Source organism: Larimichthys crocea, chromosome XV (assembly GCF_000972845.2).
Source record: "Larimichthys crocea isolate SSNF chromosome XV, L_crocea_2.0, whole genome shotgun sequence".
Classification (NCBI taxonomy): Eukaryota; Metazoa; Chordata; class Actinopteri; family Sciaenidae; genus Larimichthys; species Larimichthys crocea.
Genome location: NC_040025.1, coordinates 11058544 through 11085490, shown reverse-complemented (window position 1 = coordinate 11085490; position 26947 = coordinate 11058544). Strand labels below are relative to the sequence as shown.

The following is a 26947-nucleotide window of genomic DNA, read 5'->3' as shown; positions in this document are numbered from 1 at the left end:
TACTGTAGAAATCCTGCCATCTTGGCCCTCAGGAGAGCTTTGGAAGTGCTGATGTTGATTAGCATAGCTTTGAGTGAGCCAACCCTTTGTCATGCATTTGCCACAATGAATCAAGTTCAACATCTGCAGCCACCGGGGCTGTCCCTACAGAAAGATTTGCCACAGATGAAGTTGATTTGCATATCAAACCGAGGACCTCATGTGCCACAACCTCCCCTCATTTGCTGTGAAAAATATGCCCGCACCTTCTACAAAAAAAATTATCAATGCGACCGCCAGTCCCCTCTTCATTTATTTATGACAACAGACAGAAATGTTTTAAATCTGCGAGTGTCTGAGACAAGCTCTCTCAGCAGTTGTCTTGATTATGGCATTAACTCACACACTTAAAGCACTTTTTTTTGTAGCCGCGGTGCTCTGAATTATTTAGAGACGGAAACACTTTTATACGAGAGACACTATTTTGTGTTCTTTCTAACTGGGCTTCATGAATAATTAACAAAGAGGATAAAACGTACTGTGCAGCTAAATCAGAGCCGTTTAATCAATGTTTTATTCTGTTTAACTTGTTGAATGTGGACATTTGAACGGTTACTATCAACTGTGCCTGGATGAAGAAGGAAATGTTTTTTATTTGATGCTGCTGTAATATTTTCAGCTGCTGTAGCCTCAGTTCACACCTCCTCTGTTTTATTACTCTGCTGACTGCCTGTGTGTGTTTCATCTGTCTCCTTCAGTATATATTAGTCACCTTAAACTCATATGTATGTATAGTGGTGTGAAGTATGGTAGCGTGTAGTTGGAGGCTTTTTGTGACTCAATAAATACACAGTATTACATGAGAGGGTGTGCTTTAATGTGAATATTACTTAGCGAGTGTTACTGAAGTGCCAATATTGACGCACACCCTCTCATGTAATGCTGCGATTATACAACAATAAGCAACTTAAGTTGAATATACAGTCAAAAGATTTTTATATTTTTGTGCAATTTGTTTTTAAAAAATGTGTTTGCTTGCCGTTTCCGTTCTGATCTTCGTTTCCATGGAAATACACGGCATCTGGCTAATATCCCCTAATATCTACAGCTGATGGAGGATATGACCCAAACATTGCCAATAACTCCACAGCGTTGTGAACTCCAAAAGTGAAAATATTCAGCTTCAGTCCAGATTAGTCGACCTTTAGTCCTTCAAAAACAACATTTTCTATCACTAAACTGTTTGCTCTCTGACGTGCTGCACACAAACAAGGTACACACCTGTATTAACAAGGTATACATCTGCATTAATGAAGTACACACCTGTATTTAATGAGGTACACACCTGTATTAACGAGGAGGTCTAACAGCACCATAAAATTATTATTATTAGATAACATAAGATTATTATTAATCATTAAAGAAAGCTGAAATTTTAAATTCAGATGTATTACTTTATTAAAATTCACTTCCAGTGGTTGGAACTACTCGTTGTATAACAGAAGACATATTGTAAGTTAACAAGGAACCATTATTTGTCTGATTACTGGACATCCTTGGACATTAACCTCGAAATAATATAATGGCATGAGGTGGACCTGCTTCACCCCGGGTTTATTTCAACCCATCATTAAACTGTTAAATTGCTAGTGTGTTGGCAGCACCAGAGGGAATCATTGTGTCGTTTTGTTTTGACGTCCAAGCAGTAACTTGTGAGTACAGGTAGCGGTCAACCTGTATGCGTTAACAAGACCGTGGGGCAAACGAAGGGAGCCAATCAGTATCAGCTGCAGCAGACACAGAGAGGTAATTGACTCTTTTGAAAACCCGCAGCCAGAAACAATTTGTTATTCGCCTGTTAATCATGGCTGGCTAAGAAGTGTAGATGCAATCTTCAGGAACAGGAAACACAGGAGACCCCGGATCCAAACTTTGAGGGAAGTGTGGAGGGTGGAGGGACAAGATTAGCTCTTAATTATCGAAGCTATCTCGGAACAGCAGCCCACCAACATGGACAGCGTAGCATTTACGCTCTGGTTTAAACTCAATTAAGGAAGAGAGTCAACCCAGATCTGGTTAAACTCAATATCACTTTGTAATTAGATAGGTACGAAATCTTTTTTCTGAAGCTTTAGTCGTCACAGGGTTTATTGCATTACTTTGATTAATGGTTAAGTTGGTAAAAAACCTAATTATGGGATGAGGTGAAGAAAGTTCACATATAGTTCAATGTAATTTAGCAGAAAAGTCAAGTCAATTAAGGTTTTTTTCTTCCTTGTCATGGTCTTTTGCCCATCTCCGCAGCCTTTATCGTAAAATAAGCACATTTGAACGTTCACTTATTCTAATTATCAGATACGAGGAATTAATTTGAATTAAATCCTCAGAGGATCAGCTACTAGAGATGTATATGCTTTGATTATTACCGTCCCAACAGATGCATTAAAGCAATTTCACATCCCAGATTACACTTGTACTTATTTACATCAACAAGCAGCTGCAAGGTGAGAAACTCCATATAAAATAAACACGCACAGTATATCAGCATTTCTAAAGGATCATTTGTTGACACTGTGTGCAGCTTCACAAATTGGCCTCTCTCTCTCTTTCTTTCTCACTCTCTGCCTGTTTCTTTCTCACAAAGACAAACACATAGTTAAACCCTCATCATTACGGGTCGTAAACAGTCAGGGATCGCAATCAAGCGCGATGGGAGATCGTCAGTGGGAGCAGCGAGACCTGGCAGTCACAGGTGGTTCAGCTCGAGGGAGACTTATCACAGGGGACACTCTGACCTGCAGGGACCAGCCGTGTTAGTCAAACCTGAGAAAAACAAGCCCAGTGGTCGTTATGTTTCTTCTTCTTCTTTTTTTTTGTTTGTGCATGACTGGTGCTGGCATTATAGTCAGATCAAGGGTGGAGGGGGGTTGATGGAGAGCAGGAGGTGGAGAGCAGGAGGTGGGGGGGGTCGCTCATTGGAAAATTGAGTATTTCTCATGATTGTTTTCTTTCATTTGACTGACTTCTTCAGCATAGATGTGATGCAATAATTCACCTGGGGGCAAATGTTATTCATTAACTCCTCGTACATTACTGCACATTCATGCCCATTTATGTCACAATGCACATGCGACATGTTCATCATGCACTTAACAATCTCGGCCCACATTACACACACACACACACACACACACAAACATGCACATACACCCAAGTGTTTTTGTGCGTAAACACACTTGAGAGACGGAGCAAGAAGGAGACGAATCAGCCGAGGACGGAGACAAGTTGCATTTATCTTCTCCTTCTTGCATGCTAGGCTGCTGCTGCTGCTGCTGCTGTGTGTGTGTGTGGGTGTGTTAGTCCCCTTGGATGAGCACACACACGGCTGAGGATGCTGCTGGGAGCATGAGTTCTGACCGAGAGGAGTATGACATGGTCTGTCAGAGAGCTGTGACCCTAATTGTTGACCTTTGCCTCCACAACAGCACACTGTTGGATCAAGACACCTGTCAGGATTACCTCTTCCTGTTGTCCGGCCATAGCTCTGACCGCAAAGAACTGGGTAAGGACTATAATTAACTCCTGATCTATATTCTGTGTTAGCCAGTGGCTTCCCTGATGTGCTCTGTAAGTCTAAAGCTAATATTTAAAAGGTCTTCTATGGCAATGCTTTACTATTGTGTGTGTGTGTAAATGTCAGAGATACGAGAGCTGCATTTAACATGTGGTTTTACTTCTTTTCCCTTTTGTGTACCACATGCACGGCACAGATGGGTGCTCAGACAGAGCTTCGATTGAGCCATTAATAGATGCCTTAATGAGGTTTTGCGACCCCGGGGCAACAGGGAGCAATAGGTGTATAAAACAAACTCACATTGACTCCCCCAGTTTGCTCCAGAGAGCTTCTATACCGTTAATAGATAAGCCTTGAGGCTGACTAATGCCAGCTGATGCTGTCCTCACCACTCAGGCGTACAAAGAAAAGAGATGAGAAACAAACAAACCTTTACAGAAATGTGTGTCGCCGTGCCTGGGTGAGCAACAAATATGAACAACAGCAAATGCAAAAAGAAGTCGTGTCGGGTGTCAAAGTTTTAACGTCCTGAATTAGAGTTTTGACTTATTCATGAGGAGTGAAGCTGCAGCCTCGCACAGCTGTTGCTTTGGCACTTTTAGTGGGCTTCTAACCACTTTGAGGAATAATAACCCCCCTCTCTCTCTCTTTCTCTTTTCAAATGTATTGTTAATGGAGCGGTGGCTCCGCTATGGGTTCTGGCAGACGCCGCATGCTTTAAGTTTTGTTGTTGTGTGAAATCTGGTTGCAAACATCGGCTGAAGCAGAGGAAATTAGGAATGCAGAAGAGAGTGCTGCACAGTATATGACCGAAGGCTGTGTGAAGAATTGCAGCTTTATAGATTTAAAACCGCAGGCTTCACTTGAGTGAGCTCTAGCAGTGTAAAGATTTTAAGATAGCTGAGCTTAAAACAATGCTTCAAAGAAAATGCAGCTATTTTTATCTGGAAAAGTGGATTTAGAAAACAAATGCAGCATGTGGTTTCATACCAATTATGTGATCTGTTGCATATTAGACACCATAACTAATAATATCTAATATCTATTTCCTCTTAAAACACTTTATTGTGTCCATGAGCACTGTTTTTTGCTTCCACCGAATGCTCGACTGAGAAATCTCAGTCTTCAGCTTTGCCGGCAGGTGCACAGGAAAGAAGAAAAATATCATCTGTGGCTGTTTTTCAAGGATGGGTTCCTGTTCACAGAGTGCACGTCACACCAATCCTGACCAAATCCACTGTCACCTCACATCATTCTCAGCGGAAGAATTGAACGTACATCAAAGTGCCGGTGGCATCCACTACTCAGCTGTGGGGACAGTAAATGCCATTGCATGTTACGTGGCCATTGATATGAATTATTTCTGCCACATGGGAGCTAAAGACAAGCTGCTTCTCATAATGTAGGTTGGGGGGCTGTATGAAATGTCTCCTTGTATATATTTTCTTTGGTATAATGCATAGATCCCCACAGAGAGCAATATGTGGTTATAGCAAGCGCCACCTGCCAACAACAGTTTGTGAGTGCGGGTGAAGAAATATTAATATCGCTTCAAAAGAGAGACAAAGTCTTGACTAACATCTGGAATAACCTCTGTTCCACTAGTTTCTGTAACAAATTGTCATACTGCGTTTTATTATTTTCTATTATCTGCGTGATAAAGAAGCTAAACGATAATTAACATAAAATATTCCATCATTTAAAGTCATTCTAACTTGGTTTCATACATAAACACAAGCACGATTTATTAAGGCTAAACCACTGACAGAGCATGAGTGTTGATCGTAGGTTTCCGAAGTGACGCTTTGGATGTACTGCTTCTTGCGCCTCCCGGCGAATCTATGGGAAAAGGCGTGGATCATCGGCGGACTTGAGGTGGGCCAATGTGTGCTAAAACAAGCCACCTGTAACGGCACTTACCTGTCAATCAAAGCAACCCCACTGTTAATTAAGCATAACTTTAAGCATTAATTTAATGTGAACAGGTGAGTTGTATATAAATTCACACTCAGTACAGTTATCATGAACGTGGAAATTAGCTATAGAAACCAAAACTGATTTTTGTACCAGGCTGTAAACATGTTTATTTCTGCTATCTAACATGGGGACTTATGGAGACTGACTCACTTCTGCAGCCAGCCTCAAGTGGACACTCTAAGAATTGCAGTTTTTAGCACTTCTACATTGGATTAATTTAAGCTAAACCCAAATGCAGACACAGAACAGGAAGGTGAAAACACATCTTTTATTAAGCATACGGGCAGGAATGGAGAGATGCAACTGGCTGGGATGAGGCAGAACAAATCCAGGTGGAGGTTGGCAGAGGGAATGCCAGGTATGAGAGCTGGCTGACAGGCCCCGTTGATGGTGAGATGGGTAGGCAGGTAGGCAGATAATCCTGAGAGAGAGAAAACAGGTGTAAGTCTCAGACAGAAAGACAGGTTGGCAGGCGACTAATCAACTCAACACACAAGTAAACTAGCTTCGTACACGACAGCAGCGCAGACTAACAGCGAGCAGCGCTGTGATCCAGTGAGGACTGGCAGTTTGTGCAGAGCTCTCGTAGGCAGGCAGGGGCGATGACTGGATGGCAGACAGGTGTGCTGAAACAAGGATGAAACACGGAGGCTTGGCTGAGGCCACCAACACTCTCTTCTAGTGTCATCATTTTTCCATGGACGGTACCGAGCCCCAAAGAAGAGCGGCCAGATTTGAGGCCAGTTTGACATAGTGGCTGCCCCCATGAGAAACTCTCGCTATCAGAATTTGATCTATTCAGTCCAATAAGAGCCAGTTAAATCATTTTATCCCCATTAAAGCTAGCCAAGGGCTGAACCAGAAGTGAGCCGGCTTGGCTGACGCAAGTCTCTGGTGCCAACGATGCAGAAGCTCATGCTGAAGATCTGAGTCATTTTTCCCTGTTACCTGTCACTGAACAGCTTCCACAGAATAAAATGAACCAGCTGCATCCACCGTTTGTACCAAAGTTTGGCCCAGATTATCTGATAATGTGAGGGGTTTATAGATCCAGTCTTAAACCCACTGAACTGACTTCAGACTCATTGGGCCCGGCCCCTGATAATCCCAAACATGTTTGATATTTAGAAGTTATAGTCTGAATGACCACATTAGCCAGTGAGGGAGATAAATCCACATGAGATGGGTACAGCAGTTTGTTGCTGTTGAAAAGCTTGTTGATATGTGGCAAAAGCTGCCGATATAATCTTCTGAGATTAATAACAACCTTAAATCTTGGTGGTGCATTGCTTCTTAATCTTAATAAAAATCCCGTAGTGTGTGATGCACCATTATTTTCAAATTTTGTAGTGTGTGGATGTTGGAGATTAGAAGGAATAACGTCTGTGAAGTGTGTGACGAACCCCTGATTTTCAAGGAGGATAGGATTTCACAACTCCCGTAGTCTGAGCCCGGCTTTAGTCCTGTCTGTCCTGCTGTTATTAAAGACTGTCTGAACAACTCAACTCGCTCGTGGACTCACCACTGTCGTCAAGCTATGATGTTTAACCCACGATGATCTCGGCTTTAAGGGATTGGAAGTTTGTTAAAGATCACTGAAAATGTGGATATAAACAACAGTTATTAGATTGAAAGTATCACCGTCATGTGGACATAGTTAATGTGGTGATGTGTCTTATTGGACCAAAAGCCCATACTCACCAACTCACACGGTAAAAGAGAACTATTTGTTTTAACTTAAAAAAATTAGTCCGGGCTGCCTTAAAATTTGAAGTTGACTGAACAAGAGAAGACAAGTTGAACTGATTCAAAACAAATAAACTTCTTTTGTCAAATAAACTATATAAATTCAGGTGTACTTAGCTGATTCACAATTCAGTTCTTAGTGGTTCTGGTCAACATTAAGTTTCACTTCATTTAAGTTTAAAGCTCTCATACTGTTTCTACGTATGTTTGCAACTTAACTGACGTAACTAACCTACTTGAAGTCAAACCACAATCTTTTCCTAAATCTAACCACGAACGTTGCACAACGTTAAGCACATGCTTATTATTGTTACCATGATGATGAAGGTCACCTGACCGGGTCTACAAAGGTTACCTGATTATTGTTACCGTGACGACAAAGGTCACAAAGATCACTTGATTCGTCTTTTCCTGCACATCCAAACACACTCAGATATTAAGAGCAAAGAACTCCAAGCAAAGTGTCTATTTTTGGAAAAACGGGCCTACAGAGTGGTGAGCTTTTGGTATTAGGAGAACGTCATCTTGACAAATGGGCTTTTGGCTCAGTGGAAAACTATTGGGGGGGGGGGTTTCAGAATAGAGACGCAACACTGAGTTCCCAAGAGTCTGCAAGGTGTTCAAATAACATAAAGTTGAAAGTAATCAGCACAAAGTTAGACTAACTGTTTCCGCAGACTTCTACGATCGATATATATCGTGGCGATCCTTCTGTGAATTCATTATCTGTTTGTAATTTTTTATTTGTCTCTCTCTCTCTTCTTAATATCAGCTGGAGATTGCTTTAATTCGCCCCATTTTTGCCTCCATAAGAGTCCAAAAGAGCAGATTACATTAGCGAACATACAGCTGATTGAATGTATCTATCAGACTCGCAGCAGCAGCAGCAGCAGCAGGGTCATTTTATCAGAGCAAATCTCTCTGTGAACTCCCCGCCGCTGGCTGAGTATCCCCTCACCACTTTCGAATCGATTATGATAAAATAAGAATGTCTAATTAGAAAGCCTGGGACTTTAATTCCCCTGTCCTGATGCAGCTGGGAGATAAAAAAAAAAAAAAAATCGACCAATTTGTTGAGTCTTGACTCGGCTGATTCCAGTCGAGGTTCGATATGTCGCCGTGCCAGCCTCCACCTGCTGTACAGGTGAAAGTCAACACGTGGGTTTTTTTTTTCCACCAGGATACACGAGAGCTTGAATCGGTGTCTAATATTTTTCCTGCTGATCAACCTTATAGATATTGATATTCGCTTCAAAGCTTCTAAACATATCCTTTAAGCCTTTGTAGCTCCTGAATGGCGGGATGTTCTAACAAGCCCCCTCCTCCACACACACACACACCACTCGGCATCATTACAGATTCCACTTTCATTATCAGCTGCAGCTTCAGGTGTGTGGGCTTGAATTGACGAGGCTTATTTTTGATCATATTATTTCTCGCACGCCCATCTCATCTTGAGGTTTATTAAACAAGACCTTGGCTGGCAGAGGACATTAGCATCAGCGGATCATTCATTTTGTTCCCACTGGTCTGCTCCTCTCTCTCTCTCTCTCTCTCTCTCTCTCTCTCGCTCTGTGTCCGTGGTATTTGCAGGGACTGATGGTGCATTGCAGGTTGAATCCAAAACAGAAAAACAAGAACATCAAATTAACTGCACTGTGGAGATTAGAACCCTCAGCCCCGAACCACTGTGCCTTTCAATAATTCATACCCACTGTCTACTGTCTCTGTGTTTTATTGATACAACATTTCACTGTAGACCACAAAAGAACACTGGAGACACTGTCTGCTCCTGTTGTGGAAGATAACACGTGGAAAAATGTCTGTCTCAGCTGTCATTAAAAGACCAAACACCAGTCCTCAAAGGCCCGCACCATGATAGCTGTAATCATTAGAATAATAAAACAACATTTTTATAGCGTTCACTCGAGCAAAAGGTGGGCAAAATGCAGCATTATGTATGTATTCATCCAGCTTTTATCCCTTCACAAGTGGGAAGGTATACGCTTATGTAATTGTAGGAGTGTTTTGAAGACACTGGGGGTTAAAATCAAACAGATACTGGCAGAGTGGGGTCAGTGAGACAGTTTAGTGGGAGGAGGAAATAATAGCCACCCGAGTGGAACACATTTTTCATTGAAATGAATGTACTAAAGACAAAAGTCAAACAGTGACTTGAATACCAATCAGCTCTTCTGTAAGCAGTCTGTGAACGGCATTATAAATCGGGGGAACGCCTTCATCTCTCTTCTTCTCTGAAGGCTTTGTGTTTCCTTCTCCCACCCCACCCCACACATACATTTTCATTTTGAAGCTCAGTGGCACCCGAGATGTTCCCAAAGGTGCAAATTTCTAGTGATGTTAGCTGCTCCTAAAGAACTATTGTGAATGTGAATCCATCTCCATGAATAAATAATAAAAAAAAAAAAGTCCTTCATCCCCGGACTCAATAGCGCAGACGATGTCTGTAAAAGTGTTTCGCAGGACGGCGTGACTCTCTGCAGGATTCTCTCCAAAAGAAGAAGAAGAAGAGGAATTAATGACAAAATAGTTAGGAGGATGAGTAATGTAGAAACCTGCCGTGTGTTACCCGGGCCAGTGCATTGGGCGAGGCCTCTGCTGAGCTATTGAGCAGTAACATTGGTTTATTGATCAAAGAATCAGGCCCCCGAGCGAGCAGAGCGGTGAGAGCCTCGCAGAAGATGAGGAGGAACACAACAGAGCATGAGAATTTTTATTTTTTTTTTCTGTCTTCTCCTCTGGAGCATAGAATTACACCAGTATTTGGTCCTGGAACACAACAATTGACCTCTCGCAGCATCCCATCCCCCTTGGTTACCGTTACTATGCATGTCAAGCTTTCTGTTGACATACAGCGCAGCAGTTTATAGTGAAACTGGGGGCGGAGGGATGTACCACTCGAAATAGTCATTTGTTAAACAATAGGTCCTTGATTTCAGACAGAGGTTGACGAAAGCAGGCTTCTCCTTTTCCAGCCGGCAACCACCAATTTTGGTGCCTTAATGGCTTATTTGACGAGTTGGTTTAAAACGCCATCAGCACCTGACGTTAATGCTTAAAGCTGACGAATCCTCAAAGAGAGACTCCTAATTGCTGATCTTAAAAGACCGGTAGGATTTAACAGGATCTACAGTACGAGGTGTAGTCATTGATTGCAACCTCACTGCTTCATCCTCTCCTTCTTAGATTGAAGGGTAAACAGTGGTGCCCGTGAAACCTCTAAAAATGTGAAAAGCTTGACCTGCAGCCAGTGTTTTTATTTTGTCTGTTCTGATCTAGAAACATAGTGGTTCAAAATGTGAAGAGGACCCGTGGCATCTGTCATGAAGTATAAATATCATCTAACAAAAACATAACTCTTATTTTCAGGTGATTACACACTAATAAAAACATAGTTCTGCATATTATATTCTATATATACCATATTCTGTACATAGAGTGCACACTGGAGCTTTAAGGTGGCTGTAATTATTATATATTTTTATTTTTATACCAATATATGAATAACAAGGTGAAAACGATGACAAATGTGTAAGGAGTTGCTTGTAATGATGAACCCACTGAGAATTATCACTGCAGCTCCCCTCAGCTTTACACAGAGTTTTATGGTGAGCTGTTGTTCTGGCCGGCAACTTTTGGTTCTCATAGCGTCATTTTTTGTCGTGGCTTGCAGCTGTTATCAGCAACAAAGCTACAAAAACTCACTGTGGCGGACAGATTAAGTTTGCAAGGAGCTAGTGAACAGAGTGGAGCATTTAGCAGCTAAAAGAGAGGACTGTCGACAAAAACTGAGTTAGAGGGTGTGAATTTTATTGCTGGGTTAGTTGAACTTGCTAACACTGACAGCTTACGTTAGAGCACACAAACACACGAGCTGTGTTTCCAACTTACTTCTGTGTATTTTGGCAAAAGAAGACGCAAATGAACGCCTGTTTCCATCCACTAATGCTATGCTATTGTTCATGAAATCAGCAGTAGGTGGCGCCAATTCTCCAGATGGAGAAGAAGAAGGCACAACAAGGTGATGTAACTAAAAGAGAGCCAGTTGAATTGGTTAAAAAACACAGCAGGATACAGGATGGAACATTGACATTTGTGTTTGTATCATGCATTAATGTGAGGAAGGTTGCATCATGGATGTATTATAGAGTCACAAGAGTGATAAGGAGACTGTCGGAGCGGAAACAGCTGATCAGTCCTGAGTTAAATGTTCAGTAGGTTTTAAGTTATTTGGAAAAGTTGTACCCAACTCCCATTAAGAGCATCAATTCTTTCTAAAAAAGCAAAAACTCTCCATCTGATGCTGTTTCCATTGGCCTTTTCATCATCCATTCTTCCGCTCATGTTTTTTTGGCTTCGGAAAGGCTAAATAAAAAAGTCTCTGAACTCTTTATATACCAGCTATCACTCATACTCACAGCTCACTTTCGTGGAAGCTGAGGCGGAGAAATAAAGTTCTTTTTCGTCTTTTGTTTTGCCTCATTTGACTTCCTCATGTCACTGGTGTCAAGCTGCTTCTCATCTCCCTCGTTTCTAACAAAGCCCCGTGCACCTCTTCTGTCTCGTGGTTTCACTGGCTGGGCTTGGTTTTGTCATAATGGCTGTTGAGCTGTCTGTCACGGTAAAAGCTTTAGGCCTCTGGGGCCGACACTCCTGTCACGCTCGCGGGGTTGATGGTGTAGAATCAGACATCGAGCCTGTACACTTCATCACACATTTTAATGTGCAGTCTTACAGGGCAATATCACTAAATGATTGAGCAATAAAAATACTTGACAGAAAAGAATCAGAACAGTGATTAGTCGACATAACACTGGTCAGACAAGCTACTTAGTGCCAAATGTGACATTTAAATGTCTTCTTTTACAGTAAAAAGTCAAAAAATATTCAGTTTAATATCAAATATGACAAAGAATAACCAAAACCAATGAAGATAGAGAAAAGATTCTGTCGCTCAAATGACTGACCTATTTCGAGGACAGAAAATTAAAAACTGTTATCTCAGGAAGTTATTTTATGCTGTCATCTTTTTCAGTTGTGATTAGTGCATCTCTTCGGAGGTTTGTGAACTTTAATGTCAGCATTTCAATAGACACTTTAGCTTTAAACTAACTTACTGTGGGGACAACCAAAGTTTCCAATTATAGTGCATCATAATTCATGGGGTCATTTGTGTCAGAGGCTTGTCTTGGACCAACACATTCTCGCTCCCAACTCGTCAAATATTGCAGCTGGTCATTTGCCCCTAGGCTTAAAAATATGACACTGTAGGTATGCCCCTAGCATCATTTCAGTCTGGACAAGTTAGCAAAAATAAATAAGCAACGTCCAATTAGACTTCAGAAGTAAAGCTCGAGTGGTTAACGTGAAACTTGGTTGGTTAGCTTTAGGCACAAAAGCTACTCGGTTAGGTGTGAGTGTCGGTTTGGTCGAGCGGTCAAAGGAGGCAATTAAGGGGAGAAAACGCTGATTCGGGGTGACGTTTCACCATCTGCCCAACACCTTTCAGCATCACCTCCACACATAGGCTGACCGCCTTATATAAGGGTGTCTGCTCAAGTAATTGGCTGTCATCCACAAATATCCAGACACATAAATATACCATAAATATTTATTTCGACCTTTACAAGAATCTAAATAAAGACCACTCTAAGTTACACGGAGGAAGCTGTCCCTGTGTTTTTGCTTTACCAACAGCCAGAAAATAAATTAATTCAGTAACAATCGAGTTTATAGTTACTGTAAGGATAAGAGTAACCAATCTTACACTGTTCTGAGTTTGTCAGACCAAAGAAGAAAGTGTTATTAACGACCCAGCCAAATTTGAATGGTTAAAAATATCAACAACTTTATGAAATTAGGCGTCAAAATCAGGTAAAAATTCAATCTCAGCTCCAGAATTGTGGGGACATGTCCACTGAATGTGCTGAATGCCCACTCTTGTGGGAGCAGTCGTGCGACTGAAACGTGTCAGATGAGTTCAGAAAAGGACATGACTAACTTTGAAACACTCTCAGCAAGATGAATTCATCTCTATCTCTCTGCTCAGGGTGGCCTCAGCGTGTCATCGAGCCACCCTTTAAGGACCGCCCACAAAATCCTGAGATTGAAAACTGGTAAAAAAAAAAAAAATGTTTTAACCTCTAACCTCAAAGCGTTTTCAGCAACTATTTTCCAACATATTTAATATATTTTGAAAAAAATCTCAGAATTGCCTTTACACTAACACTACACACTCTCTACCTACTTGTTACCCTCCTAGAACAAATAAAAAGTAGATAATCACCCCAGTTAGATCTTTTTTACGTGGCGTTCAAAATATATAAATATGTTGTGTACAATCTAACACAGTCCAGCGTAAAAACCCTATAATAAAATGTATAATAAACTGTATTAAGTGTTCGTTCAGACTGTTCCAGGTGTGTGTGAGTGGTGTTTATTTGACTGCTGTATCGTACTGAAAGGTTTTTCTGGTGAGATTTTCAACTCTACATGACCCCAGCAAACTCTCCGGGTCTTGTTGGTCAAAACAGCAGAAAAAGTAAATTATGAATGAATTAATGGATTATTTATTTTTCTGTTATACAGCTGAAATCGTCCATCCCACAAGGGATTCCACAGTATACAATAACACCATATATATTAATGCAAAAACACGGGCTGTGCACAGTCCCAGAGCCAAAAAAAAAGAAAGTAAACACACAGAAACACAATACAAACTCAAAAGTGTCAGTTTCATAAAGATTTTTCATTTTTGTCAGCATCTTCCAGCCTCTTTCTCAGATCGCCATGGACAGCATAAAAAGGCATTTTCACTTTCTATTTCATTTACCTCGCACAAATCCAATCCTGTTTTACTATGCAGACATCACATCCTGTTTTCACATGTAGATATCAAACCTTATTTGGGGCACACGGGGATCTGTGCAGATTAAATCCCTCCAGGGAAGATTAGTTTTGATTAAACCATACCAATACATCTCCTATAACTAAAGTGATTTAGTGAAATAGTGTGATTATTCTCACGTATAGGGAGCATGTGTGTGAGAATAACGCACATGTCATGACTGACAATAAGTCACCCAATCAACAGCTGGGTGTGTGAGGTGTTTTCATGTGTTGCCTGTGGCTGAAGCATGTGAGACTAAAATTGTAACTAACCACAGGCTATCGCAAACTAACGAGGAGGCGGAGGAGGAGGTCTACTATATTAAAACTAATTAGATAGAAACATTGCACGCATGAAAGGCTAAATTAAATACAAATATCAACGCTTAAAGGACAAACCGAGGGTGTAATATGAATTCAACACTTTGTTGTTTTGTACTACGATGCCAACAGGGAACTGAGTTCTGCTGCCAGGCGTTGTGACAATGATTGAAGATGATTTTATTAAATTATTTTAAGGTTCAGTCAACGGGGAAGAGGACCAATTTATATATTAGTTGATAAGATAATATTCCATTTTTAGGTTGTACTCTTTTGTGTCCTGTGTTCCTGAGCTTGCCAGAAAATGTGTTAGTCACAGTGCACCTAGAACATATGGTGCCTTAGGCCCTCCATCAGTTCAGACTGTATCATTCCCATTTCCTGGAATCTCTGCTGCTTCCTATATTTTGTGTTTTCACTTATACTGCCATTAACAACCCCCTGAGGAAACATGACCCACAAGAAGTACAATCAGGCAGATGGGGGGGAGGAGGGACAAATTGAATAACAATCTCATGACAAAAGACTAGGAGGCAAGGAAAGTGTGTCTACGTGTGCGAACTAGATTTGCAAGGATGTCAATATGAGCGTGCAAATGTGTGCTAGCAGGGTCATGTAGTACGCACAACTGGGTGATCATGTTTCATTAAAACTATATACAGAATTAGATTTTTTTTTTCTTTTCCGCCACCCCCTTCTTTGCGCAGAACGGGAGGAAAATAGAGGTGCAATTTGAGGTTTGTTGTGACATTTCATCCCCTTATTATATTACCGCCCTCTGCAAAACAGGCAGTGCCTGCTCTAAAATGATGTTACCTAAGCTGACAAGAATTGATGGAATGACCTTACAGCTTGTCCACCGGCGGAAAATTGCTCCGTGGTTTTCACCCTGAAACACCGGAGATGTGAAAACAGCCGCGAGTCTCTGTTGCATTTCTATCACTCATGTTACATCAGTGAGAAAAAAAAACATCCGATTGTGGAGAGATCAGAGAATTTGTTGGAAAAAACTTATAGAAAATAAAAAGTTTCCTATGAGCTATATACAATAAAATATGTGACGGATTGAACTTTTGACATACAGCCAGCAAGTAGCTGTAATCACCTTGTACACACACTCTGGGGGGCATGTTCCATTATTCATCAACAGACGCATCAATTTAATTTGCATATTTCATTTGTCTGTTAGATGCAGTAATGAATATCCAGATATGGATTGTGTTCTCTAACAAAATTACTTGAATTTCATTAATTCTGAGTTAGAGGTGCAAGAAAACGTGACAAGAACATGCAAATAGTTAAAATGTAAAACTTCTGAAACATAAAAACAGATTTGCAAACAGGTGATATCCATCTGACCTCTGTAGCTAGGAAGTGCCAAAAACTGCAGTTCCTCAAACGTCCACTTGAGGCTGGCTCCAGAAGTGAGTCAGTCTCCATAAGTCCCCATGTTAGATAGCATAAATAAACATGTTTACAGCCTGGTACAAAAAACTGTTTTGGTCTCTGTAGCTAATTTCCCCGTTCATGACAACTGTACTGAGGGTGAATTTATATACAACTCACCTGTTCAGATTATATGAAGGCTTAAAGTTATGCAGAATTAGCAGCCTGGGCACGAATCACGGATACGGCGTCCATCTATGGTTCCAACTGGGTTAAACTTTTTATAGTCTAAAGTGAAACTATGTAATGTTAAAGAAAGGTAATAAATGTCCCTTGTAAATTAAAGGTAGAAATAATGAGAAATAAAACTCACCTTTTCTAGGTTCACTGTATTCACACATTCCTTTTACTGTACACGTGGGAAACTTAAATATCGTACTGCTGTGCTCCAGGTAGCAAGCCGTAAAAAAATTCAATCATTCCTGATTGATCAGCAACTGAAAGGTTACTGTACAGTGTAAATCCGGAGGGACACTGATCAATATTTCAAGACTTAAAATAAATTAACATTGTGTAGAAGTTTTGTAGAATTTTTGCAATTTAGCGCCCCTCAGTTTCAGAGTGCAATGCGATCGTCGTAAATATAGATAGTTGTCCACGTGTATTTGTTATTATTATATTACTTAAGAAGACAGCCAGCTAATTTCTTTTCGAAAAAGTCAGTCTCAGATTTACGCTTGTCTGGTGGCCTCTTGCTCGGTCACTTTTCCTATCCTCCGTCAACATCCTCTTAGGTCTTTTCACCTCTACTATTATGTCCACAGAGACCGCTGAGCTTGGTTACATTGCCCACTTGCCCAGCTCCTGTTCTGGCATGACACTGGCTCCACTCCTTGTCAGCATTCGGCTAAAAACACCTGTAACACAAACACCAACGCTCCCATGGACCTCAGAGCCCACAGTCACATTACGAGTTAAGTCAGTAATGTTATGTGACATTATGCTCACTGGAACATTTCTTTGTATTCATATCACATCCGACACAAAAGTGTGTTTGAAGCACTGAGTCATTTATGCCTTTCCTGTCGTATCATGTAACACAAATATATTTCCCAAAAACTAATACTATAAATACTACAAAGTTACTTCAAGAACTCTAAAGAAATGATCAAATTAACAATAAAATGTTCCCAATCAGCATTGCTGTAGACGCTTAATGGTTTGTGGCTGGTGTGCATATGTATCACCGGGTGGATTACGTCTTTAATATTAATAATTTTCACTTGCAGAACAATTAGGCATACCCGTGTGACATTAACATTACAACAGGTGAAACATGTTGGGAGAGGGACAGGAATGAGACGCCGCAATTTGCAAGCTATCAGTAATGACCTGGGGGTCACTTATGGAAATGTCTCTATGTAAATAAGTTTTACAGATGGTAATTCATCCCCTGGTAGATCATAGCCCCCTTTTTTGACAAGCTAATCCCCAGCCAAGCGTGTAATTAAGAACAGAGTTGGGCGCACTGGGAATGCAGTGCACGCGTGTGACATGACAGCGAAGCGGCAGTCTGCGCCATCAGTGTGGAAACTAATCACCTGTCACTGACTGTTACTGACCAGACACGGTCACTAATGCATTCGATGAGCCAGGTTTAGATGAAGACAGAGAAGAGAGGCATTACTAAGAGATGAACGGAGCATTATTATTAAATTTTACCTCCGGCAGAACACACACGCACGCACACAGAGGATGTGTCATCTGCATAAGACTGCGGCAAACCGCGGATATGTCAAAAATGTTACACTAAGGCCGGCGGGGATAGTCAAGGTTTGTAGCCGCAGGCATAAGCCACCCTTTACGATATCACTGTATTACCATGCAAGAATGTCTTCGCTGCAGCAGACACGGCCCACCCACCTGAGGGTTTGTTTCTGAGAATCTAATCAGTGGTCCACTTATGGTGCCACATTATAATATTATGATCAGCCTCTCGTTTACCTTTCTACAACACAGCCACATTGAAACTATGTTGACTGGGGATGTGGCAGTGAAACATGTCCATCTTGGTTGTTTTTGTACATTTGTTGGTTTAAATACAGCGACTGGAAATGATGATTTTAGAATAACAGTATCAAATGTGTGGAAACAATGTGAAAGACAATTATCACCTGAAGCTTCCCTCGCCTTAACGGAGTGAGTTTCAGCTGATTGTGCGGCAGACCTTACTGTTTTGGTTCACTCTCGCTCTCATAGTGTCATTTTAGGCTGCAGCAGGCAGCTGTTTTCAGTGAGAGAAAAAAAAGAAGCTATAAACACCCACACTAAACTACCTGATCAGCACAAAAGAGCAGACACTTACAGTTAGAGACGAGCTGGGGAACAGCATTCATGAGCTGAAGAGTTGGTGGAGAGCGTAAACAGAGAGTGAATGTTGGACTTGCTGCATGCATCAGGTGGTTAGAAACACAAACTCCAAATCAGTGATGATGTTGCTGTAGAGTGCGTGCTAACAAATGTGACACATCGGTTTAAAATCAGAAACAGATCCTGTGTTCAAGTATTTTTGCCTTGGTGTGTTTTTTACTAAAGAGATAGTTCAAGAAAAATCGAAATATAGATGAAAGCAAAACAAGTACTGCAAACATTAATAGGAAAATAGAAGATTGACAAAAACATGAGAACTAATAAGAAGTATGAATTAATATAATCAAACTATGTATTATATAATATAGTGTGTTTGTTATAATAATGTCATTGTAATTCAAACAAAGTTCTCTTAAACATGAATTCAATCTTACATGTTTTATTAGGAGAAGGAGGAAGTATAAACTTATTTATTCTGACTCCTTTTTCTCTACTTACTCTATACAAGTAATTTATAGACTTCTTGTGTACATACACAAACATATACATACATACATATATACATACACAAATGTGCCCATACATATGCCCAAAACAATTACCATCAAATCCTATCTGCAGAATATATTCGTATTATTATATTTTGGGTATGTCTGTCCTTTTTTATTATTAATATTATTGTTTATGACATTGCAGCACATTACACCAGTCTCAGGAGTCTCTCTCAATTTGGACAGCGGTCTCAAGAGACACTGTTGAACATCTGCTGTTTGTCATAAGACAGTTAAACACTGTGCTACCCAAAGTGACTTCATTATTTGCATATATATATATATATATATTTGTGTGTTTGTGTGTGTGTGTGTAATTTATAAACATGTTGACATATTATCACCTCATAAAGTTGATGGCAGGTTGATTAGAGCCATTACTTTTGCAGCCACCTACATATACCACACAGACTGTCAGCTTTAAGTGGTCTGATAATGATTGACTCACGCTTTCAAGGTAACCCTTCACATATTGTTAATCCACTGTGGATCCACTATGTTGAGTGGGCTCCGCATACCAACAGGTTCTACATGGTAATGAGTCCGCGCCCGAAATCCTATCCAATGCAGAAATTACACATTGGATAGGAAGGTGTTGTTAAAGCCACAGAGGCCCCTGTGGCATCAGGCCAAGAGCAAAGCGAGTGAGTGTGTCAGTGTTGGAGAGCTGCCCTGGATTCAGACAGGAGCAGGTCAGTCTGAGAGAGGAAATGGAAACACTCTCCCCGGACTGCTCAAACCACTCGAAGGAGAAGTCCTGTAATATCCGGCCCTCTGCCTGACTTGATCAGGAACTGATATGTCCCTCTGCGACTCAGCAAAGAGCTTCTGTGCTTTATCAGGTTTAAGACAAAAAAAAAAAAACATATCACTCGCTATCCTTGAGCTTTATACCTAACTGTTTACTAAGCCCCACCCCTCTTATTACTGTAGCTCTGCCTGTCAAGGTTTGTGTAATTAAGTTAATGTTAATCTTCATTCATAAATAGACTCGGCTTGGACTTACACTGCCTACACTGAGGTGTTATTACCTTTAATTAAAATTAGAACAATGTAAAAGAATCTTAAATATGCACTTGATGTTGTCATGACTTGACTTGTAGGAAGGGCAAGATGTGGAGACACACGTGTGTGAAAATTCAGGTGTAAGAAAACATGAAACAAACCAAAAGTAGGTGTCAACCAACCAACTAATGAGCCACTCCTCAGTTCATGAAGCTGGTCTTCGTCCTAGAGACCGTCACACCCCTTCCTTAATAATGAAGACGCAAAACAAATACTAGATACAGGAAAATTCAGTTCATCACACAGCCTTTTAATCCATTATAATCTACAAACATCCAATGAGAACAACTCGCATTTACACCAACAACCTTCCATCAACACACAAAATTTTCCGAACATCTCCCAGCACCTATTTCCCCTTTCCATTATCATCATGACCGAGCAAACTTAGAGTACATCAGAACTGGGATTGTAGAAATATAAAAGAATTCTTGGTAAATCAAAGTATTATGACCAATGCACACTTCATTTTCTTTGCCCAGCCTTCAACCTTTGATTTATACTCGACCAATTATTAACATAAAAATGTTGAAGGACACATTTTTTCAAGTACACTTTGAGCTTCTTAGAGAAATAACTAAATGTTCTTCCAACACCATTTTAAAAACACAGCACGTCCAGCCGTGAAGCTGAAACTGAAAACTAAATTTACTTAACATCAGCCCAACCTCAGTCAGCAGGGCCACCAAAGAAGCTAAATTGGCACAAGACCCAATAAAAACCATCTACCCCCCAAATGCAACAACTCCTGCTGAGCGGATGGAACAGGATATACATGTATTGCCAAAACTTTTGCATGCAGTATGACGGACCTCCCTTCGCCCCATAAACCAAATAGTTTACTGTGGCTTCTGCAAACTCACATTTGGACAGGCTGATATTTAAGCGGGCCCAAACCAGCCTGTCAAATAGAGCCTGTTAAGGTGTTCTACCCACGTCTCAGTATAAATTACCACATCTTCCAAAAAAAAAAAAAAAACCCTGCACAGCCCTAAAACCCACACACAGCCTTCTTCATTAACCTCTGAAATGTGAGTGGTGCATTTCACAGCAGGGCTGTGTGAGAGAGTATAGACCTGACGGTGTCACGAAAATATTAATTTCTCTGGTTCTTTTTTCTTTTTTTAGAAAGAACTCTTAAGAAGATTAAACTTGTTGACATATTGATCAACACTCTGGAATATGCTTAACACAATCTCCCGTCCTCAGGAGAGGAAAGAAATGCTCGCCTGTGTGTGAAATCTGTTTTACTAACCAAGAAAAGAGAGAGAGGGAGGACAAACTCGATGAAGAGGGTTCAGCAGTACCATTTTCAAACATGTATGACACTTCTAGGGCTTAGCATCCCCCACAAAAACATCATGTTCTGTCAAATAAGTGCAAGTTAAAGTACCTGAGAGCTTCAAATGTCCTCGACCTGCTGATTACATTCATTTCCACCCCAGTGTCCAAGTGGTGTTTTTATACCGTGCCTGACAAATTTATTAGACCACCTGTCAGAGACAATCCAGCATCCTGAAGAACTCTTTAATTTTCAGTGAGCTCTCGACTTTTTACCGTTTTGAACAGGAAATGAGGAATTTCAAACTAAATTCACCTTTTTATACCAAATTTGAGCATCTGCGAAGTCAGAAATGATTCCATCATAACATTCAACCACAAAAAACGAATTATTCTGTTCAGGAATTGAAGTAAATAACTATAACTTAACATCTTAATCCAGAAATAATAATGTGCTATGTTAATGTGAGGCTGTGGCATAAACTTTACACTGGGTGGTGGTCTAATGAAGTTTCTGAGAGTTTTAAATTATTGTTCCGACAACACCTTCAGACTTTTCATCTTCTTCCTCAGAACTAGAAACCTCAAAGGAGCACGTGCATCATGAGGTTTGAGCAAATAAACGTGACGTATTTTAGTTGACTTCCTTTAATTTGCCGATTCGATCTGGCCATTTTGCACTAACCAAAACCTGGTTGTTGGTGCTCGTTGTTCTATCCTGTTGTTCGACGACTTGCGTGTTCAAGTATGAGATGTCAAATTCGACCTTTGATCACTCACTTTATTATTTTATTGATCCCAGCCACAGATACGAACTGGCTGATGGGCTTCGCAGTGATTGTACTCAGTAAGTAAACAGTAGGATATCTAGTGTACCGACACAGTACACTTAACAAATAAAAACAACCTGTCTGAGATGCAGAATACACAGCTCACAGTCAATAATCAGATGCTCCAGCAGGCTGACTCACTGCAGGTATTGGATACAGAGGAGCAGCATTTAGAGTTTAATTACAGTTTCTTGTAACCCGACAGTGTTCCACGTTTCTATACGCAGGAACATGATTTTCGGACAGTTTTTTTTTTTTTTTGGACCTATAACATGATCACAAGCTGTCTGAATTTACATCATGGAGGAAATGCCTCTAGAAAGCAGGTAATATATCTGTCAGAGACTGATCCTGTACTTCTTGTTCTTTCAGCAGCTCTGAATGAAAAACAGATCAGCTGTCATTGAGAATGCAAACTTTTTTTTACCTCACAAGACTTTTTTTCTTTTTCTGAAAGCCGCATCCCTATCAGCCAGAGCTGTGACGTATTGACCCGTATTTGCATACTGTCTGATCTTACATCATCTGGCTTTACTCAGCCACCAGCCAGGTCTGTTTTTAAAAAAAATATCATCTCCTTCTGCTGGAAATCCCAGACAAGCCCCCGCTCTGTCTCAAAGGAAGCTTCAAGTCTAAATTAAGCATGCAGTCAGTTCGTCAGTAATGTGCGGATGTGTGAACATGTAACAAAACTAAATCAATCACACTGAGTAACTCAGAGAGGAGAGGAGAGGAGAGAGAGACTGACTGCTCAGGAGCCTGGATACAAGTGAGCAGTCACACCAACCCAGATGTCAGACATCACACCTAATGAGCCACTCCCCGGATCAGGAAATTAGTCTTGAGGCATATCAGCCCTGTCACGATGTCTTTGCACGTGGTGGTGTGCTAAAAGAAAGCAGCTGATTCTCCCGTCAGGTCAGCATAACCTGACAGGAGGCGATCAGGAACGAGGATAAAGTTATTTTTCATTAGTTTACGCAGCGCCGAAACTGACGTGATCAAATTAGTCCCGAGGCCACTTTGCCCTTTGTCTTTGTCTCATGTGTAAAAATAGATTTGTGAGTATACGCATTGAAAAGGTCACACCATCGCTGAAATAAGTGAAAGTCCTAGAGATATTTTTAAAAGTGATTAACACAATCAAGATGATGTGACGCCGGAGTTGTAATTTCTTCCAGTTTGTTCATGAAAGCAGGAGAAGGCACCCTCTGTTCGACTAACGTGCTCTCAGCTTTATTTAAGTCTCCTTTAACCTCCTCCCCATCCTTCCCCATGTTAGCTCCCAGTTCCAGGTCAGCCTGGCTGATGCATGGGAGGATTTCAGAGAGGCTGTTTTAAATCTCCTTCAGGCGAATACCTGAGTGGATTTTGATTTAGACTTTTCTATTCTGGAAGCGTCTGTCTCTGGGGGACTCGGCCCTCCTCCAGCCCGAGCTCCAGTTCCTTTTGAACTCTGCTCAGATTTTTCTCGCCGGGGACCACCGTCCACAAGCAGATCCAACGTGTTGTTGAGACATAAGAGGGCAGGAGGCTCCTGATGTATGGTTTATTAGAAAGATGAATTGTGTGTGGAGTGCATCCCCGGCGAGGACTGAACAGGTTGGATGTACCAGAGCTAAAGTTATGTATGTATTCAGGCTGCTGCTTTCTTCACATTCACTGGCAGCAAGGGACCGTGTCAACCATCTCAAAAAACAATGAAATGTCATAAAGCAATACAACTAAGACTTAAAGACTATTTGAGAAAATTAAAGACAAGAAAATACACTTAACTCTACATTACAAAGCACTGAAAAATGTGCTCGAACTCAGTGGAGCTATATTTAAAGTCCACATCAAGTAAATCTAGTTTGACCACTCAAAGAGGGATCTGTGTACCGGGACTGTCTGGTTTGTGGACAAGGATTAAGGCCACTAGTTTTGTTGATCGATTCCACATGACACAAAACACAGACAAGGCTGTACAAGCACACATGATGTGCCCATAAATTTTTAATCATTTCGTGGTAAAGAAAGCTGCAACCCTGGGAATAGGAATACATTTTAGGCAGGACATATCAGACTTCTTCTTTTCTCCTTTCCCTTCCCTTTAAAAGCACAATGTGCCAAGGCACTCTGACATTTTCATGGTGAAGAGAACGATAAGGAGAGGATGAGCCACAAGAGCTTCCCCTCAAGAGTATATTTACTTTATGGCTCCTGTGCAAGAGGGAAGGAACTGCAACGAGGGAAAAAATGGTTCATCTGTTCCTGGAAAAAACAAACACATCACCGTTTTGCCCACACAATGTAAATTTACTTACAACACCAAGAAGTTGAAGGAAGAATTTAAATCCCTGTGTGGGAAGTATAGAACTGTGCAGATGGCAGGTAGACAAGTGGCCCTGCAACAGAATCATTGCAATCATGTCACACTGTTGTGTAACACGTCATTTATTTTTTGGTTTAGCTGACAGGAGATTGCTGATCATTGTGGATTAAGTAGAATAAAGAGGTTTAAAACATTTTTGGATTAAGGCGAATGGATTTGTGGATTTAAGCACCTCTGGAGTCCAGCTGAAACAAAAAGAGATCTTAAAAATAAAGATTGAGCTCGTAACATTTTGGTGTCTTCTCAGAAGTGGACAAAATGTTCTTTGCAGGGAGAGGTGAGCAGGTTTGGACATCATTGCTTTGACCTAGAAAGAGAGTGTCAAAGGAAAACGCTGCAAACATCCTGAAGAGAAAACATCATGGGCGTAATGATCAAGGACGGGTAAACTCAGAGAGCCAAGAAGCTCCCCTAAAAGAGACCTGAGCTCTGGCAAAAGAAGAGTTTGCATCACCAATGAGGCAATCAATGATTTACATAATGTCAAATTCAAATCTGTAATTTTAAATGTTTGCTCTGGTGTGACAGGATTAATTTTGGACATGTGCAGGGTGTCTGTTACTCACAGGTTGCTTTCCTGTGTTCTTTTGTTTGCCCATGTGCCATCATTGTGTCTGGATTTGGCTTTTAATCAGCGATCCTCAACAAACGGGCTACTGGAGGGCACCTCCTGCCAGCACATTCAGTTCATGATGCGTCTCGCTGAGTCTTTTGTCCATCAGCATGCAGTCGAGACTTCCCCCCTCTCCTTTCACATCACACATCTTTGTGACGCAGATTTCTCCATCATGTCAGCCACATAAACAAGATTTTGGAAAAGAATGGATTCAGAAAACACGGTGACAAATCAGTTCTAAAACAAATTACACTCCACTCCTTTTTAATGAGTTGAAGTAAAGAGATCTTAAACTTCATCTTTGCACAGAAAAAATGTTCATTTATTGCAAATATTGTCCACAAGCTTGTGCTTCTCCTTTGCCAAGACAATCCCTCCACCTGACAGGTGTGGCATATCAAGATGCTGATTAAACAGCATGACTGTGGCCAAAAAAAAAGAAAAAAAGGCCACTCCAAAATGCGCCGTCTTATCTTGAAAAAGGCACTGAACTACTATTTCACATAAAAGCTACAGTGTTTTTTTCCCGGGAGGACAGAGTCATGACCCGCCCTTCCTCAGAGAAGAGCAGGTAAACCTTTTAGAAGTAGACTTAGATCTTTTACTTCAACTCCTGAAAAATGGGAGTAAAAAGAAATGATTTTGTTGAGTGTTATAAAACTAGAAACAGGCCTAAATTTCTCACTAAGTGGTGAGCTTTTTATCTTGTAACAGGGATTTAGCAGCAGAAGCTGCCTCTGCTTATTAAAAATCTCTCTTTGGCTCCCCGTGTGAAGCCGTCCAGGGTCTTTCATGATCGATGTATCGCCTTCAAAACCGGAGGTCTGATCTGACCATGGAATAAGCTTACACCTAACCTCAAGCCTCGGTGTAGTGCTAATGATTTGGTGTCATGCAAACACCAGGGAAAGCTGCATGAAAAGCGATGTTCTCATCTGCAATTAAAGCAATCGTGAGAAGAGTGGAATAAACCTTTGGTAGTGAAGGCTCGAGGTTGTGTTTAATACTGCATGAGATCGACCCGCACATGCACGGGTCGAGCACGGGGGAAAGTCTCCGACACGATGCCCCTCGATCTGCCCTCAACATCAGAGCATCTCTTCATCTTTTTAACTTGTTATTTTCTTCACACCGCACTCCGTCTGTTGGGAGGTTAGGTAGCGAAAACTACTAAAAAATTACAAATCGAAAATACATTATATTGGATATAAACACAGATGAATCAGTGTGAAGGCAGCATTTTGTTGTTGTAGTTGGTCAAGAGCTCGTTTTAACTACTTCATATACTATTGGATAGTTTAGTCCAGTGGTTTCCAACCCAGGGGTCGTGTACCCTTCAATGGGTCACAAGATAAATCTCAGTGGTCGGGAGGTGATTAATGAAAGAGGAAAAAGATAGATTTGGGCCTTTTCTCTAATATTCATTGTTTGTTTTTTGTAAAATATTGGATCATTTTATCTTTCTGATATTTTGGCGGGTTATTTCAAAGGAGCCATGTGTAATTCCTGACCACATGTTTCACAAAAACAAGAGTATTTCACCTGCCCCCACCTATGATGCGATAAAACACACAATGAACCTTGAAATGTCCTCAAAAATGTACAGCGAACTTTCCAAATTCTTGGCATTGCTCAAGTGATTACAACATGACCACAGGATCATTTGTCTTCATTAGCTCGAGTAGCTGAACCCACTTCATAACATTACAGCAGTATACACCCAAAATAATCAGATTTTGCTGTGATTTGATTGGGAATAAACGAATCATCAGGATGCCACAATGACTGTACAGTATCAAGATGGTCATTTGTCTGAATTCGTACTTTGACAGGTCTGAAGACGACAGGCAAAGAACTTGACAAAGTTTTGCGACAATCAGAGTGATATGTTTTAAGTTGAAACTTTATTATTCACGTTGAAACACATGAAATTACCGTTAACTTAGTTCACAGTAAAATGCAGCCGAT

The 26947-nt window shown here is 40.8% G+C and overlaps 1 protein-coding gene across 2 annotated transcripts in view; it reads left to right on the top strand.

The window, feature by feature from the left end:
- Positions 1 to 26947, top strand: part of syt6a (synaptotagmin VIa) — a 79579-nt gene that overhangs the window by 19922 nt on the left and 32710 nt on the right. For both annotated transcript variants that reach the window (XM_027288270.1, XM_019273916.2), the window contains one exon: positions 3465 to 3541. In XM_027288270.1, coding sequence (XP_027144071.1) covers positions 3465 to 3541 — 77 coding nt within the window. The remainder of the gene's footprint in view (positions 1 to 3464; positions 3542 to 26947) is intronic.